The sequence below is a fragment of the Puntigrus tetrazona genome, chromosome 8, assembly GCF_018831695.1.
Source record: "Puntigrus tetrazona isolate hp1 chromosome 8, ASM1883169v1, whole genome shotgun sequence".
NCBI classification, from domain to species: domain Eukaryota; kingdom Metazoa; phylum Chordata; class Actinopteri; order Cypriniformes; family Cyprinidae; genus Puntigrus; species Puntigrus tetrazona.
In genome coordinates, this window is record NC_056706.1 from 4,814,507 (window position 1) to 4,833,944 (window position 19,438).

The 19,438-nt window shown below is 34.4% G+C and overlaps 1 protein-coding gene across 1 annotated transcript in view; it reads left to right on the forward strand.

The window, feature by feature from the left end:
* The window catches only part of kcnd1 (potassium voltage-gated channel, Shal-related subfamily, member 1), a 56,994-nt gene extending 45,267 nt beyond the window's left edge, over nucleotides 1–11,727 (forward strand). Inside the window, exons 5-7 of the mRNA XM_043246039.1 lie at nucleotides 7,864–7,956; nucleotides 8,052–8,290; nucleotides 9,837–11,727. Of these exons, the coding sequence (XP_043101974.1) occupies nucleotides 7,864–7,956; nucleotides 8,052–8,290; nucleotides 9,837–10,041 (537 nt within the window). The 3' untranslated portion in view covers nucleotides 10,042–11,727. The remainder of the gene's footprint in view (nucleotides 1–7,863; nucleotides 7,957–8,051; nucleotides 8,291–9,836) is intronic.
* Nucleotides 11,728–19,438: the final 7,711 nt, after the last annotated feature.

The following is a 19,438-nucleotide window of genomic DNA, read 5'->3' on the forward strand; positions in this document are numbered from 1 at the left end:
CCAAATTCCTTTTATTCTGTGTGTTAAAAAATAATAAAAATTAAGTCATGTAGGTTTGGAGACAAGAGGATAAATTAAAATATTTGGGAGAAAAAAATGTTTTTGGAATTATTAGGTGCATAAGAAATCTGAATTCACAGATTTTAGATACTGTTAGTTTACTCCCCCTCATGTTTCCAACTTGAATGACATTGACCCATATATCATTTATATATCATATAACACATTTTAAACAAAGAAAAAATGATGTTTGTGTTTTTTACGCCCCAGATATCACCAAATTATATTTCTGTGCGTGCTGCACAAAAAAACTAAAATCCCACAGATTTGGAAAAGCGTAAGGGTACATTTATTTTCATTCTGTTTAAGTATCGCCAAAGCTCTGGCATCTTTAAAATATTAATCAAAATGTCTTTGTCCATTAATAATGTGAAACTTTCACAGCTCAGGACTGCAACAGAAATCTAATTCCTCGGCTTTTAAAAGCATAAAACTATAAAAGTTTAATACAACGCGTTAAATCACGGTTGGAACCCAGCAACAAGAGAATCTCAGCCCCGGCATCAAAGTATTCATATTCACAGCATGACATGAAGGGTCATTAAAGCGTAGCACACCAGCTCGTAAAAAGTACAGTATATTATTCGGCTGCCAGCGTGCTGCTAAGCACAGAACAGATTTCTGAGATATTAACGATCATACGGTCTTTCCGATCTCATCAAACAGCGTTACAGTATGTGTAAAGGTCAGTCATTTGGCCTCTGAGAATGCGTCAGTCCCACAAGTGCCTTGTAATAACAGCTTTTTCATATGGCCGCTGACATTCAGAGGCAGCTAAACACGGTTTGAGGGCCGTGCCCGGGGCGCCGCGTCCTTGCTGTGAGGAAATAGCAATTAACAACGGGGAATGAAAGGCAGGTGATGCCGGACAGGTGGGATGCACGGCAGTAATTACAGAGACCCTTTGAGGCGAGTCGGTTCACTTGGTAAAAACCCCCCGGCGGGTTTTTTTTTTTTTTTCAAGGGGTCAGGTTCAGGTTAGCACGGTTCGGTTAGCCTCCTGCTGGTAGATGCCGTAACTACACCGTCTGTAAGAGTCGGCGATCTAGGAAAATGTCGCTTTGACCCGGTTCTCCTTCCTGGGTCGTTTTATGAGGCGCTTTACCTCGTGAAGTCATTTATCACGGTATGATTCAGCAGTTTGCAAAGCATTACGACTGGTTTTCTTTCTGCTTCCAGCATGCGGGGAGCGCTACGGGAAAATGAAAATTCTGTCATCAGTAACCCACCCTCGTGTCATTGAGAGGACTTTATGACTTTCTTTCTTTTGCTGAACACAAAGGAGTTTATTACGAAGAAAGCCGAATAACCGTTTCAGTTCCCATTGACTTCCATGCAGCGAACCAAAAGTGTTACCAACGTTCTGCTAAATATAGTCATGCATTCAGTACAGAAGAGGAAGATATTTTGAAGAATGTTTTGGTTCCCATCGACTTATATTGCATTTTCTCGTCTCCTCTTTCTCAATGGAAGTCGGTGGGAATCAAAACTGTTTGGTTACCAACATTCTACAAAATGTCTTTTTTGTATGATTTTGTTTTCATGCGTAACACAAAAGAAGACATTTTACAGAATGTCAATAGCCAAACAATCAGACCTCGTTGAACTCCAATGTATTTATTAATTTTATATCTATACAGTGATGGTAACCAAAACTGTTTAGTTACCAACATTCTTCAGAAAATCTTATTTTATGTTCCTGTGCGCATTTTTACTTCCTAGCTGAATACAGAAGAGGATATTTTGAAGAATGTTGATGATAAAAAAAGTTTTGGTTCCGTTGATGTTCATAGTATTTTCTTTCCGTGCACTGGAAGTCAGTGAGGATGTTTTGCTATCAACACAAAAGTATGATGAAGAATGTTGTCAGTGAGACCATAATGTAGTCGATGGCGATCAGAATTATTTGGTTATAAACCATCTTTAAACTATCTTCTTTTGTGTTCGTGTAACAACAAAAGACAACATTTTTTAGAATATTGGTAACCAAACCATTTCTGTTGACTTAGTATATTATAGTGTACTAAGTATACATATTTTAGTGAAAAGTCAAACGTTGGTAATCAAACAATTTGGTTTCCCATTCCATAGTATTTCCCAAAGGAAAATGGGAACTGAAACACTCGTCTTATTTTACTATATCGTTCCAGAAAAGAAAGACAAATACTCTCTTTCTTTTGAGGAGCACGAGGTTTGGAGGGACGTGAGAGTTAGTAAACGCTGGCAGAATTGGTGAAATATCTTCTTAAAATTCTCAAATGGCATTTTCTCCCCTGCGTTAAGTGATATTAAGTACGGTGTTTATTTCAGTAGAAACAATCTCTTGCCCTTTTTCAATCACTGCCTTTATGAGGAAGCCCTGGTTATCATTATTCTGCGGTAATTGCCGTCCCAGTGAAAACAAACCTGTTTAAATATCTGTGTCTCTCTGTGGTTTTATGTAATTATTGCACTCGTTGCAGTTCCTCTTGCTCCGGGGTGTGTTTACTGCGCTTGTCGTTGATCGCGTTGCTCTTGTAATGCATTCTGAATATAGAGTCTGCTTCACTGTTAAGGGCGGAAAATGAAGATATACGGTGTATATAACAATGGATGGATTTTCCCATTAGTTTAACATGAGTTGGAATTTACTTAAAGACTACGAAGAAAATCAAGTTGTTGTGGGTGGTTGCTAAGGTGTTTTGGGTTGTTGCTAGGGTGGTATTAGGCTGGTTTCTGGCTCAAGTCATTTAATGAAAGCGTGTGGGGTTGTTTTTTACTGCAAAAATGTTTCCTTACTTTGTATTTACGTGAGAAGCTAAATAACATTAATTTATGCTTAGGACTAAAGAAAATATCTGACGACAGAATGAAAAAAAAAATGGGGAAGAATAAACTAATTCAAAAGGCAAAACAATCTTCTTTTAGGTTTAATATAGATTATGCTTAACATAAATCATGTATCGTACTATTTTACTTAACACTTAGTCATAATCGATTTATAAATAAGGTAGTTTAAGTTTAAAGGGATAGTTCACCCCCCCCCCAAAAAAGTTCAGTCACCCTCATTTTGATCTAAATATGACTTTGTTTCTTGTATGATTGTCCAAACTTCTTTTCCATAAAATGAAAGTGAGTGTTGCCCACTGCTGTCAGATAACGACGCTAGATAACGTCTTTCATGTTCTTCTGTTGAAAGCAGGATTTTTTTTGTGAAGTGTGTTGTGGTGCGTCGGTTTTGAAATCGTATCTGCCGCAGATTCGTGGCCTGTCACTTTATCAGATCATAACTGCGGGGATTAAAGCAGAGCCCTATTCCATCAACGCACCTTTTCCCACTGCTGAAATCCATCTTCACCACGCAGGAAAAGAAGCTGTATTCAAAGCGAGAGAGAGATTCAATTCGCGTCTTTACTAATGCGGCAGGTGGAGTTCTCCGGAATCTTCTCAGGTTGTGAAACCCACAATAATCCAATATTTACAATCCCCAAGTGGGGGGGTATTTTTTTCAGCGTGGATCTATAAACCCATTACTAACAGGCCTGCAGTGCTATTTATAAACCAGACGAAGGCTTTTTTTTCAACTCTTCAGCCTGTTCTGGCTTTGAATTTCTACTTAAGTCTTACTTTTGTCTCTGCTCAATGTTATTCAGCACTCAAGAGTCTTAAACTTTGATGAAAGGTAAATTATTGTTTCCTTAGTAAGCTTAGTATTGCCTTAGTTTAGCATTAATAATAATAATAATAATAATAATAATAATAATGCATTGACTGACATATGCAAAGTAATTTAAAATAAAATAATAAATTAAAATAATTCCTTTAAAAATAAAGTATTTTTATATTATATTTATATATAATATTTTTATTTTAACAATAATTAAAATACATTTTAATATACAATTAAATACATATGTAATATAATAGTAACAACAACAACAAGACTATAATATATATATATATATATATATATATATATATATATATATATATATATATATATATATATATATATATATATGTATGTGTGTGTGTATTATTCTAAAATAATATTAATAAGTACAATTTATTATAATTATTTTAGTATTTTAATCCAAATTGTACTTGTAAACACTAAATATAGTAAAGTATTCTTTAATAATGATCATAATAATAGTAATAATAATATACTGTCTGAAATGTTCAAAGAAATTTAAAATTAAGTTAACTATAAATAATCATGCTAAATAATGTTTTACTTAGGTGTGCTTAACAATTATTTTTATTATTAATTATTATAACTATACATAAAATGTGTATATATATATATATATATATATATATATATATGTGTATATATATATATATATATATATATATATATATATATATATATATATATATATATATATATATATATATATATAGCAACAGTTGTCTAATTATTTTAAGTCAATTATACTTGACCTAGTAATTACCACCAATATACTGCTATATATTATTCTATAATAAAAATAATAATAGCAATATTTGTTGTATTGTTTTTAATAATAATTGCACCACTAAATATACTATAATATTTTCTTTAATAATAATTTAGTAATGCATTTTAAATAGTAAATAGTATTAAACCTAATCCTGTATTTATGTAACTCATCAGATGTTAACCACTAAGAAAAACCGTATGAACAAAAAAAAATTCATCATTAAAAGCATGTTTTTTTAAAAGTTTGTGTTACAGTATGATTTGTAAAAGTCAGTGACCTTCTAGATTTCTTTACCGTATCTAACCTTGGAGCTTTTAGAATCCTGTATCATTTTGATGCATAGTTTTTTTTTTTTTTTTTTTTTTTTTACACCGGTACAGTCTGCCTAGATGCTAATCACGGGTAGTTCTGTCATCCAACTGCTGTATCTCTTGTCTCCACTGAGAAAATTGTGTCGTTAATGTGACGTCCCTATCAGCGCTTTTTTAACAATGGAATTGTCAGTGATTGATGGTTTAATACCCTCTGAGGTTCCTCCACAGGGAGGCAAATCTCTTCTCCTGATGGAGTGTTCGGAAGAGAGTATTGCTGCCTGTGGATTTGACTGAAATGTATTTATTTGGGATTTATTGCTGGCGTACCTGCGATTGGGTGGCGGAGAAATTCACTTTGGGTTCCTCGGTCAAACGGGAAATAGATTAAGACAAATTGAGATTCTTTAATTTTCTCATTTCGCAGCGCACCGAAGGACATATCGCATTTTTTGCGTCAAGATAACGTAGTGGAGCCTTTATTGAAACAGCTCTCTAGAATTTGTTTGCTCGAGTGTAATGCTTTGTATTATGTTCCTGGTTGTCTCACTTCTGTTTGGCCACAGAAGTTTAAAGATGCAGTCCATAAGTAATATTTTTTTTCACCTTACTGTATATTATATTCCAGTTATATTCCAGTTTTAAATGTGCTTCTGATTACACGAGATTAGTTTTTTAAAGACAACCATCCTCTCGTGACAATACATTGATACATTGAAACTGTTTTTGCAAGAAACTTAACAGTAATATCATTTTTTACCTTTTATATTTAGGACAGTCAGGCATAGTAGTGTATTAGAACTAAAAAAAAAATATATAAATGCTGTTCAATTTCTTGCACAAAGCAATCATTTCATGCCTTAGACATCAATGTATCATCACAAGCCTCAGGGATTAATTTTACATTTTTGGGTGAACTACCCCTTTAAGTTGTTCCTTCTGAGAAAAGCAATTGCTTTCTGCTCCCCAACTTTTTCCAGTGTTTTCGCCCGGCGTAGCTGCGTGGCGCCGATCTACGCGGTACTTTTAGTTTAACAGAAACAAACCTAATTGTGCTGAGGTCCGGTTATCGGTGATCTTATCTTCCCCCGAATCCCTCAGTCATCCTTGGTTTTTCGGCTGACGGGGCATTTCCTTGCGACGGAGCCGTCCTTGCTCCTTCCTGGCTGCTCCGTCCGGCCCGTCCTCTGTTTTCTCGATAAGATCGGCTGCTTTAAAGGCCTCCGACGGGCTGCATCTAGACGGCGGCCGGAGTGGCGATAAACCACCTTGACTTGAGCTACAAAGAGCTCGGGAGGGGGCGGGCAGATGGTATCGGGAGGCATAAAAGGGACTGATGTTTTCTTGAGAGACTTGTTCTTCAGGACACGACATCCTCGCATGTGATCGTTTTACAAGCAGAGGTTAAAGAGGTTACCGGATACGTGCTCGTGGCATCGGGGACAGCGGTCTGTCTCGAGAGGTAGCTGCGCGGTGAAGCAAGGTCAAATCACAGGTGACAGGAGGGCAGTGACGCTTTTAATCCTCGGTCAGACAGCGCTGTGTTTCTTTTAGTAATTACGGGATGAAAGTACACATGAACGGCAGCTCGCGCTCTGAAATGTATCGTAGCAACAAGTTTGGCAGGAACAGAATCTCAATCTCCCAGCGTGCCGGAGTCACACAAACATGGCCACTGCCTACTCACTACATCGCTCACTGTTTTGGATCATATTTAGCCGTCTTTCGTGTGCATATTTAATCTTACTGTAGTTATAGAAAAATGGCAGCTTTTTTACTCAATGATGCTGTGTGGTCGTTTCACGTCTAGTTTTAAAACAAACACTCAAACTGGAAATTAGAGAGAGAGAGAGAGAAATTGACAGTTACATCTGTGCCAGTTTACTGATTAAAAGACAGTAAATGCAGTTAGAAGTTAGAATAATACTGAGGATTTCTTTTAGTCAAATAAACGTTCTTTAGAACTTATTAATTTAAATAGAATACAAGGAAGTACAAGATTATCATTTAAAAAATTATCATTATACATTTTATATATATATATATATATATATATATATATATATATATATATATATACATACACACGTATATGTATATATGTATATGTGTGTGTGTATGTATATATATATATATATATATATATATATATATATATATATATATATGCATTATTATAGCTTAATATAATACTTGCATTAGTAAGTAAAATAAAATACTGTTTTCTTTCTCTTTCTCTCAAAAAAATCAAGTTAAATCTATATATAAAACATCTTTTGAACATTTATATTTATGCAGAATGTATTATTATTATTATTGTAGAACATACAATAATAGATTTTAATTATTAACTGATTAATAATAATTATACATTTATAATTTATTACAATACTTGCTTTAGTAAGTAAATAAAATATTTTATTCTCTCTCTCTCTCTCTCTCTCTCTCTCTCTCTCTCTCTATATATATATATATATATATATATATATATATTAAATATAAATGATAAATTAAATATAAATTATAAATATTATATATATATATATATATATATAAATATTTACATTTATGCAGAATGTGTCATTGTTATTATAGAACATACAGTATTATATTTTATTTCAGTTATTTGGGTAAAAATGTACCACACTGTGAGTTATGACTAATTCCATAATAGAAATAACAGGTTCATAATAATAAGGCCAAATTTTAACCAAAAGGTTGAACTCCACTCTCAAACCAAATTTGTTGTTTGGAAAAAAATCGAGAACAATACCTGTGAAGGTTTTATATATACATAAAATGTATCCAGCCATTCTACACCGGAGATGACAACGAACAAAATGTTTAGTGAGCTTTTGTTCTTTAACAAAAATAAATCTGAAGTCTTGCTGATGCTAACATCCTCTGAAGGCTGGAAATAGTCGTGCTCTCTTTAAATAGATTTGTGTCCACTTTAGATTGATGTTTTAAGGTAAGTTGCTGGTATCTAAAGACATGGTTTTTATGGATCGTCCTAAATAAACTCTCGCTGTGTTGTTATCTCTCAGGGTCGAGACAGTGACAGCGCTTTGTGTCTGAAGAACAGATCTTCCTTCGAGCACCAACACCATCACCTGCTGCATTGCCTGGAAAAGACGACAGTGAGTACGGCTCGGTCTGTTACTGGACGCAAACCTGTTCAAAATATCCCAAATGAAGCATTTCATCAAGCCTTTCCTCGTGTAATGTTCAACAGAACCATGAGTTCACAGACGAGCTGACGTTCAGTGAGATGTGTATGACCGAGTCGGTGGGCTATCGCACCAGCCGCAGCACTTCCATCTCCAGCCAGCAGGGGGTGTCGACTTCCTGCTGCCCCCGCAGGGCTAAAAGAAGAGCCATCCGCCTCGCCAACTCCACCGTCTCCGTTAGCCGCGGCAGCGTACAGGAGCTGGACACCCTGCAAGTGCACAAAACCTCCGCTGGACCCCAAAGGTACCGCATCACACCGGCATAAAGAAAAAGCTAAGTGTTTCTAGAGCCGTTATGAATGTTTTGCGTTATTACAAATCTCCTTACTGTAATAGATTTTGAAATAAAACCAGTCCAGGCAATGATATATTTAATGCTGCCATCATCTGTACTTACAATAATTCATAGTGATTTATCATGATTATGAATAAATATATATGGAATAAATATATAATAATTTAGATTATAAAATAACACGAATAAAATTGTCGATGTCATTTAATTTACTGTTTCGCAATAAAATCCTTATTTCGTTTACCCTGTTTGTCTAGACACCTACCGTAATGTATTTCCGTAAGTGTTACTTCATCGTTATATTATTTTATTTTTTGTTATTAGTCTATATGTTAAATTGTAAATAAAATAATATATTAAAAATGTTTAAATAAATATTACAAATTCTAACTATTTGAAATATGTAATTCATTTCTAAAATGTAAAATAAAAACAACTATAAATATATATAATTAGAAATGCGTAAATTATAAAGTAGTAAAATTATAATTAAAAATACATGTATTTCTTGAAAATGCATATACAGACAAACACAAACACATTATATAGTAGTTGTAAAACAATTTATATTGATTTATCGTTTATTTATGATTTAGGGGGAATTATATGACTATATAATTAAATGTATAATAATTTTGCATAGTTTTTTTATATTTTATAATATGTATGTATTTTCAATAATTATAAATAAATTGCTTATTTTCAGATTTATTCGTAGAGTAATAAATAAACATGAGATTTGTTTTGAATTAATATTTTTATGCAGAATAGTTCAATAAAATAATGCTTGGAGTACTAATAGACTAATATCACAGTTTTTCTATAGTTATGTATACGACTATAAAATTGTGATGAACAATGACTTCTGTAACAATTAAGGTGTTATCTTCTCTAACCTATAGCTCATTCTTTTGAATGTGTGTGTGTGTGTGTGCATGCTTGTGTGTGTGTGTGTGCTTGTGTGTGTGTGCTTGTGTGTGTGTTTGTGTGTGCTTGTGCATGTGTGTGTGCTTGTGTGTGTGTGTGTGTGTGTGCTTGTGTGTGCGTGGGTGCTTGTGTGTTTGTGTGTGTTTATGTGTGTGTGTGTGCATGCTTGTGTGTGTGTTTGTTTGTGTGTGCGTGTGTGTGTGTGTTTGTGTGTGTGTGTGTGTGTGTGCGTGCGTGCTTGTGTGTGTGTGTGTGTTTGTGTGTGTGTGCATGCTTGTGCGTGTGTGTGTTTGTTTGTGCGTGTGTGTTTGTGTGTGTGTGTGTGCTTGTTTGTGTGTGTGTGCTTGTTTGTGTGTGTGTGCTTGTTTGTGTGTGTGTGTGCTTGTGTGTGTGTGTGTGCTTGTGTGTGTGTGCGTACTTGTGTGTGTGTGTGTTTATGTGTGTGTTTGTTTGTGTGTGTGTGTGTGTGTGTGTGTGTGTTTATGTGTGTGTTTATGTGTGTGTATGTGTGTGTTTATGTGTGTGTGTGTGTGTGTGTGCGTGCGTGCGTGTGTGTGCATCCAAACAGCCGCTCCAGTCTCAACGCCCGGACAGAAGACCTGAAGCTAAACTGTGAGGATCGGGATTTCACAGCGGCTATAATCAGTATACCCACCCCTCCCGCCAACACCCCCGACGAGAGTCTGCCGCCCTCTCCTGCCATTCCCGGAATCTTACGCAACTCTCGCTCTACTTCCTTCACCCATGAGACAGTGAAGATCTCCTCCTTATAACTGCCACAAGCACACAAGCATCCCCTACCGCACAACGGAAAGGAAGCGATGGGGGCTTCTCCCAGGAAAGGTGGCGAACGCCGCAGAAAAGACAAAGTGCATCTCGTAACAAATCTGCTTCATTCCAAAACCGACAATTCGACGTGGACTCGCATGAGCTGACGTGCTTTTCGTGACCCCGGACTATTGACGCGGGACTGACGGTGCCGCGTTCGGGGGAGCTCGAAAAAAGGCCAACTCAATCGCATTTTACGATAAATCAGCAGTTGTAGTGGCACTGAAGGCCTTTTACTTTTAAAGATATGCAATGTTTCAACAAGCAGGAATTATGCCTATATACGTCCACTGCGTAATACAGTTGCAGGAGAGATTACAAAAGGCTGAAATTATCGTAAAGTACATCGGTGTATATCGAACCCGTAGATCTTTGCAGGGAAAAATACGACGGCCGAGATAAAGGAGGTGGTGTATATGTATCAATATTTGTATCATACCTCTTTAGATCACATGCATCTTCAAAACCCCACACAAAAAAAAAAAAAACTAAGAAAAAAAGACGAGGCGATTTCTGACCCGAACATGCATGTTGTTGTATAGTAGATACCATGGCAGAGAATGGAGCCGCCAACATGCTACTCTCACATACTTTTGCATGGTACTTCTTTTACCTCCGTTTCGTTTGTCCTGTTTTCTTTCTTGACATTGATGAAAAAAAAAAAAGACGATATTTACAGAGTATTAACGATCAAACGTGTTGCACCTGATGTGCACATTACAAAAAAAGAACGATAAACATAAAAAAAAAAAATCATTCAGGCATGTTCTTTGCAAAAATCTGAGGTCGGCAGTGTGTGTGTGTGAGTGCGTGCGTGCGTGCGTGAGGCGTGAATGGGAAGGACTTGTGTTATTTGATCACAGATATGCATGGATACCGTTGTAGGTATTTTTATGTGTTTTCTCCCATGGGAAAATGAAAGGTTTCTATAGCATTTTAAAGCGAATGGAGGGCGTTTACCACTGTCATCGAATTTTACCGCAGTAATTAGAGTCACACCAACTTATTTTTCATTTGGCTTGGTAATTAAGTGTAACCTTTAAAACCTGGCTAGCTATTTTTATACAATAGCTTATGCATCGAAACACGGCTACGTTAACGGTCCAGTGAAGCATTTCTCTAATTTGTTTTAAAGCTCATCTGTTAATGTTTATTTAAAAATCATAAGCAGCAACGAGACAGGCAATAATAGTGTACTTATTTTTTACTACAGAACAGAAGCGAACGATACACTTATATATGGAAATTAGTACGGAAAAGGAGGAATGCAAATTTGCACTTGACTGTGATGAAAATATATTTGTTACTGTTTACAAGCATTGTTCCTAAGTTGATTTTTACGTTCTTTTGGTTCTGTCTGTTTCTCTCTCTCTCTCTCTCTCTCTCTCTCTCTCTCTCTCTCTCTCTCTCTCTCTCTCTCTCTCTCTCTCTCTCTCTCTCTCTCTCTCTCTCTCTCTCCAGCTTCATAAAGCAGTGTGAAGTGGTAAATTTAGTAATTGGTCAGGCACCTGCTCATTTTCGGCAGGGGGTGTTGGATGAAACGGCTCCCGGTAGGAGATTAAAGAGTTAGATATCAAAAGCACAGAGGTGTAAAGTCTATTCCACAAATAAAGTGAACAGAACTCAGAAAACATGGTGTGGCGTCATGGTGTTGGCTCGTAATCACATCTAAACATACGCTTTAGTTATTTTGTTTGAAATGTGTCATAACGGAGCATCGACGGCGGCCCCGAAAGTGTCTGAATGTCAACGGTTACGGTCTTTTCTTCAGATCTGCTGACACCATCTGATGTTTTATACCACTAATCTTCAACGGGATGGTTCATATGTTCACTTAAAAGTCTCATGGCTGATTGTTTTCCGGTTTTCTCCTGAGGGAGCACTGTGTAATTGGCTATCAATTTGCATAATGTGAGAATTTGCCATTAAATCATAATAATTTAGCCGAGCGTAATTACCCACACTGCAGCCAATGATTTACTGTTAAATCAACATTAAAAGGCATTTAAAATCCATTTAACTTATAAAATGTGGTATTTCAGAGGAAAATTGAATGGTGAAAATATGTAGGGCGGGGCTTGGTGTTGTCTTCTGGGAATGGAAGATGCTTTTACGTTGGCTTGAAAGTTGCAATGAAACTAAAGTATCAAAAGATCCTTTTCTCCATGTTTTGTTGAACATCCAAGAGTTGCTGGAAAAGAAGAAAGAAGAGTGGGGGTTCTTTGCATCAGATGTTGATTGGATTTTGAGATATAGGCATCGCATTAAAAATGGAGGCAGACTTTGCAGAGCCATGGTTTAAATGCACAAATTGATTAAATAAAAATCAGGAAAAAGTGACACATTTCAGTGGTTATTAGTATGTTTTTAAATGTATGTGCATGTCACACACGTTAAAAACGTTAAAAAAAAAAAAGCATTTGAAATGTATGGTTCCATGCTTTGTATTGTATTGCATCAAATTAAGTAAGTAAGTAAGTAAGTAAGGAAGGAAGGAAGGAAGGAAGGAAGGAAGGAAGGAATGGAAGGAAGAATGAATGAATGAAGGAAGGAAGGAATGAAGAATGAATGAATGAATGAATGAATGAATGAATGAATGAATGAATGAATGAATGAATGAATGAATGAATGAATGAATGAATGAATGAATGAATGAATGAATGAATGAATGAATGAATGAATGAATGAATGAATGAATGAATGAATGAATGAATGAATGAATGAATGAAAATGAATGAAATGAATGAATGAATGAATGAATGGAATGAATGAATGAATGAATGAATGAATGAATGAATGAATGAATGAATGAATGAATGAATGAATGAATGAATGAATGAATGAATGAATGAATGAATGAATGAATGAATGAATGAATGAATGAATGAATGAATGAATGAATGAATGAATGAATGAATGAATGAATGAATGAATGAATGAATGAATGAATGAATGAATGAATGAATGAATGAATGAATGAATGAATGAATGAATGAATGAATGAATGAATGAATGAATGAATGAATGAATGAATGAATGAATGAATGAATGAATGAATGAATGAATGAATGAATGAATGAATGAATGAATGAATGAATGAATGAATGAATGAATGAATGAATGAATGAATGAATGAATGAATGAATGAATGAATGAATGAATGAATGAATGAATGAATGAATGAATGAATGAATGAATGAATGAATGAATGAATGAATGAATGAATGAATGAATGAATGAATGAATGAATGAATGAATGAATGAATGAATGAATGAATGAATGAATGAATGAATGAATGAATGAATGAATGAATGGAATGAATGAATGGAATGAATGAATGAATGAATGAATGGAATGAATGAATGAATGAATGAATGAATGAATGAATGAATGAATGAATGAATGAATGAATGGAATGAATGGAATGAATGAATGAATGGATGGAATGAATGAAGGAATGAATGAATGAATGAATGGATGGAAGGAATGAATGGAATGAATGGAATGAATGGAATGAAGGAAGGAAGGATGGAAGGAAGGAATGAAGGAAGGAATGAAGGAAGGAAGGAAGGAAGGAAGGAAGGAAGGAAGGGAAGGAAGGAAGGAAGGAAGGAAGGAAGGAAGGAAGGAATGGAAGGAAGGAAGGAAGGAAGGAATTCTGTCATCATCATACTAGCTCACCCTGAAGTAGTTCCAGGAAAAAAATAAAAATACTATGGAAATCAATTCGGTTTTGTTAGACTATTTGAGCAAATGGGGATGTAAAAATTATAAGGATTTAGTTAAATTATAGTCTTCCAGGTTTAGCCAGCTATAACAACTTTTTAGCCAACTATAACAGCTTTTGAGGAACCCGGAAATGTGAAAAGGGGTCCATTAGAAATGGGCAGTCATTTCAATGGCCAATGTAACGGACATTATTCAAATTCTTGCATTAATGACCAATGGAATCCGCTTTAACGAGGTAAGATGAAAGTAATCGCTTTTGGCTGCTGTTTCATGATAGAAATGTTAAAATGCTATCATTGCGAGCTACTAGACTTTTTCCCCTCAAATATGGCAGTTCTGAATTGAAAATGCTGTCATTTAAGTGATTTGTGTCGACCAATTCCTTGCTGAATGTGGCGGGAAGAGAAGGTTTCGAGAAGTCTTTCGTGAGAGACATTTTATAAACGTCTTCCACAGAAAGAAGTACTTCGTGAGAGACATTTTTATAAACGTCTTCTACAGAAAGTAGTCCTTCGTGAGAGACATTTTTATAAACGCCTTCTACAGAAAGTAGTCCTTCGTGAGAGACATTTTTATAAACGTCTTCCACAGAAAGTAGTCCTTCGTGAGAGACATTTTTATAAACGTCTTCCACAGAAAGTAGTCTTTCGTGAGAGACATTTTTATAAACGCTTTCCACAGAAAGTAGTCTTTCGTGAGAGACATTTTTATAAACGCCTTCCACAGAAAGTAGTCTTTCGTGAGAGACATTTTTATAAACGCCTTCCACAGAAAGTAGTCTTTCGTGAGAGACATTTTTATAAACGTCTTCCACAGAAAGTAGTCTTTCGTGAGAGACATTTTTATAAACGCCTTCCACAGAAAGTACTTTTCGTGAGAGTATGCCAATTAAATTAAATAATGCTCATTTGAGGTGAACTGTGTCTTTAAATTTTACGCCATCAGATTATTTCTTTGCTTTTCCCTCTTCATTTTGAGACATATTATCGTTTCATCTTAAACTCTAATGAACAGCCCACAGATCAGCATCTTGAGAGAGAAGCCGCATATCGTTCTCTCTGTGCATCTTTTCTCTCTCACTTTTTTGCTTCTCATTTTCCCTCAACGCTGCTTATAAAAATCTAAATGAACTAAAACACGACATAATAATAAGTGAATTTATTTATTTTTTTGTACGTCAGCAAGGAATGAATCGTATGGCCTGGCTGTGAAGGACTGGAAATGTTTTACGCAACACTGACCTCTAGCCGCAGATAAAGTCATTGCAGCGCGAGCCGCGAGTGAACAGGATGCCTCATGATGTTAATCCAAAAGATTCAAATTAGCTTTTAATAATCCACACGAATATAAACATGTACGCCTGAGAACCAGTGCCAATTCTGCCGTTTTAAGGCGAGACAGCCCAGGTAAATAGGATAAGTAGCCTAACTAATCAATATATTTCCCCAGTTGATTGATTATATTAAGAATAGCAAACATTTTTGTATGTATTGTTTATTGAAATGTTATGTTTAGATATGCAAATGTGGCTTTATCTAGTTAAATATGTAATAATTGAGCAGCGCTTTATTTTACAGTACGTGTACTTGAGGACAAGTGGGTACAAACAGGCATGTCCTTACAGTATCCGTATATGGTAACTATTATACTCATAAATGTGTAGCACCTACAAAAATATGGTTTTATATGGCAACAAACAAGACACATGCTGTTCTTGGTTTTCACAGCACGCTTGATAAGTCCTAACCTCTCAATAACAGTGCTTATAAACTGGTAATTCCTGTGTAATAGTAATACTTCTATGTAAGTAGTGGTATATGTACCTATTAGTTAATGCACAAAATAAATTATGCAGTACTTAAGGGTATAAACATGGACCAAGGTACTTATTTAGTAATTGATGCTAAATGGTACATAGTACGTATGCGGAAATAGTATGTTAATAGTATAAAAGTTATTACCCAGGAATTACCAGCTCTTCAAACTTTGTAAGCACTGTTGTGAAGAGCAATTTGGTATTAACACACACTTGAAAGTACTACATATTTGCCATATTTATCTCTTTTTAGTACCTCATAAATCTGAAAATACTGTAAAAACAACCAGGAAAATAGTATATATTATTAGTGGACATTTGAAGTGGATCAAAACTTTCATTAAAGTTGTCCTAAAACCGAAATCAATATCCATTCTGTTTTGATCAACTTCATATGTTGACTACAAAAAAATAAATAAATAAATAAATATATATATATATATATATATATATATATATATATATATATATATATATATATATATATATATTTAAAATAAAATTTGGTATAAAATCATACAAATTATATATTTATTTATTTTTTTAGAGTAAAATGTTATATAAGATCATGAAAATTACATACAAATAATTCCTCTTCAAAAATGTCCAGAATAAAAGAATGTGTACATACATATTCCACAGACGCAAATATATAATGTGAAAGAAACACTTAAAACTGTATTTTGGTTGTTTTCTATTTCTACTAGTTTGAAAATAAATTAAGAAAATGAAAAGCCAGGAAGTACAAAATCAAGATTATTAATAAATAATTGCTTAAAAGTAAACCAAAAACTCCCAGGTGAAGAGAGTGAATAGTATATTGAAAAAAAAAATGATGTAACATCACGGAGTCCTTAAAAGCAGGTACAACACTTGCCCTGTCTCTTTCCTCCGTCCTCCTTTCTGTGATCATGTGGTTCCCGCTCCTGTGTTTGAAAATATCAGCTATTCAAGGCAAGTGAAACTGTACTTAATAATTAAAACTAATTCCATATTCTGACCCGTTACATGCATTGTGCTCCATTCTGCTGTTAACTGGGCATTAGATTGAATTGCTTTATTTGGCACACGTTTAAGTTTTTAATGTAGCCAGCTAATTAAAATGCTTATATTTTGCAATATTCTTTAATTCCTTGCAACATGTTTTGTTATGTATCATTCATTAATTTATATTTATGTGTATGATTAATTATACTATAGAAAAAGAAAGCGGTAACACTTCATATGAAGCCTGTATTTATAATACATTATAAAGGGTATTCTAAAGGCATTATAATAAATGTACATATCTGCGATAACCTTTAAGCTGCTTATTATTTACAACACACAATGAACACTATATTAAATCTACTTAATTTATAATGGACTACATCATATCTTGAATTGAAATGTTAATTTAAGATCAGCACAGTACCTTGCAACATCTTGTGAGTGGTTAGGTGCTGAGCTTTATTTGAGTGTTTCCTGCGAGTGTTTAACATTAAAACTTGCATTCTGCGCATTTTGCAATTACGATTTTGACGTTATCAATTGGCTGAACAGCCACTTAAACTCAAACGTATACCTGGACAGTTTTCAGTCTGGTTCTCGAGCGCCTCATAAAGATAATAAATTATATTCGTTTAAATTTTGATTCTGGCAAAATATCAGTTCTGGTACTACTAGACGTTAGTGTTGTGCTTGACACTGTCGATCATAACGTGCTGCTAGAAAGACTGGAAAACTGGGTCGGCTTTCTGGGATGGTACTCAAATGGTCCAGCTGTACTTAGAAGGGAGAGGTTATTATGCGAGTATAGGAGAGCATAAGTCTAAGTGGACGTCCGTGACATGCGGAGTCCCTCAAGGCTCAATTCTTGCACCTCTCCTGTTTAGCCTGTATATGTTCCCACTAAGTCAAATAATGAGAAAGAAACAAATTGCCTATCACAGCTATGCAGATGATACCCAGATTTACCTAGCCTTATCTCCAAATGACTACAGTCCTGTTGACTCCCTTCCAATGCGATGATGAAATGAATAGTTGGATGTCCCAAAACCTTCTTGAGTTAAACAAGGAGAAAACTGAGTTCATTGCATTTGGAAACAAAGATGAAGTTCTGAAAAGTTCTAAAAACCAAGCCAATAATCTTGGGGTGAAAAACATTGCAAGAATTAGATGCTTTGTTTCCAATCAAGGCTTGGAGAAACTTGTTCATGTCTTCATCAGCAGCCGGGTGGATTATTGTAATGGTCTCCTCACTGTCCTTCCCAAGAAGACCATTAGACAGCTGCAGCTCCTCCAGAACACTACTGCCAGGATTCTGACTAGAACCAGAAAATCTGAGCACATCACAGTCCTCAAGTCCCCATTTAGGATTGATTTTAAAGTACTTTTACTTGTTATAATCACTCAGTGGCGTAGGGTCTTAATACGTTGCAGATATGCTCACTGAATATAAACCTAACAGAGCACTCAGATCATTAGGATCGAGTCAGTTAGAAATACCAAGGTTTCAAACAAGGGGAGTCTGTTTTTAGTCATTATGCCGTCTGTAGTTGAACCAGCTTCCAGAAGTGATCAGATTCTGTAGTTTAAGAAATGTGCTATATAAGTAAACTCGCCTTGCCTTAATGTGAGCTAGATAATACCTTACACTGAAAAAAATGTGGATTGTTTATTATATAAACCTAAATATATTTAAGAAAAGTAACGTGAAATGGCAAGATATGGCATAGTTAAATTATCATTATCACAAATAAGTAAATATTATAATACATTAAAACTGCTCTTATATATGAATATTCCTGAGAGGATACAACATATTATAAAGCTATTTGCAATGCAATCATTACAATGCCTTAAGAATACCCATATAATGTATTATAAATACAGGCTTAATAGAAAGTGTTGCCAAAAAAATTTTCTAAATGAAAAGACAGGTATAGCATGTGTAGGCAGATGAAGCAGATTTAAAACATGATGATAAAGTTCTCCAGCTAAATAAATAAAATATAAATATGACCACGTGCAAAATCAGTGTAATAAAATGTACAATTATTCACCTATATAACTATCCATTATTTTAACATTGTAACGTTTAGAGGGAATCAAATACACAAATACATGTACACTTTTACTTGATAAAATGATTAATCTAAATCACTATTAAAATGTGCTTACTGATCAGAATTTTTACAAAAGCTTGATTTATTTGAATAACCATTGTTTGATGTTGTGTATCGCACACAGAAAAATTAACAAATTAGCTGTAAAACTACAGCCTCCTTAATAATGTGCTTTTATATTTTTGCAATGAATTTTATGTGTTATTAATTTGAATTATTATCATTTCTGTGCCTTGACAATGTTATTGTAATGATGATAATGATGTTTTTCTTTTATAATTGTATTATTTATTATGATAATATTAAGGTGTTAAAAAAGTAGTGCATTTTTTGCGTGACCATAAACACATTTATTTATCCCTTTGATTATCTAACTAGAACACTTCTATAAAATACTTGAGAACAAAAAGAAATTAGAAATGAATTAACAAACTAATGCGTGAATAAATAATAATTTTTAGTATCTCAAAATATGTCTTATATCTTAATTATGTATTTTATGTCTATATCTTAATTTTGATAAGCTATAGACGCAGGATATATAATTAAATTTAATAATTATTTATTTAGTTGCTACTAAATGAATAAGAAACTGGATAAAACTAGTTTTGGTTAATCACACCATAAAAAAACATCTATCATCTTTTCTTAATAAAAAAACACGATAACATGATGATAATTAATAATCG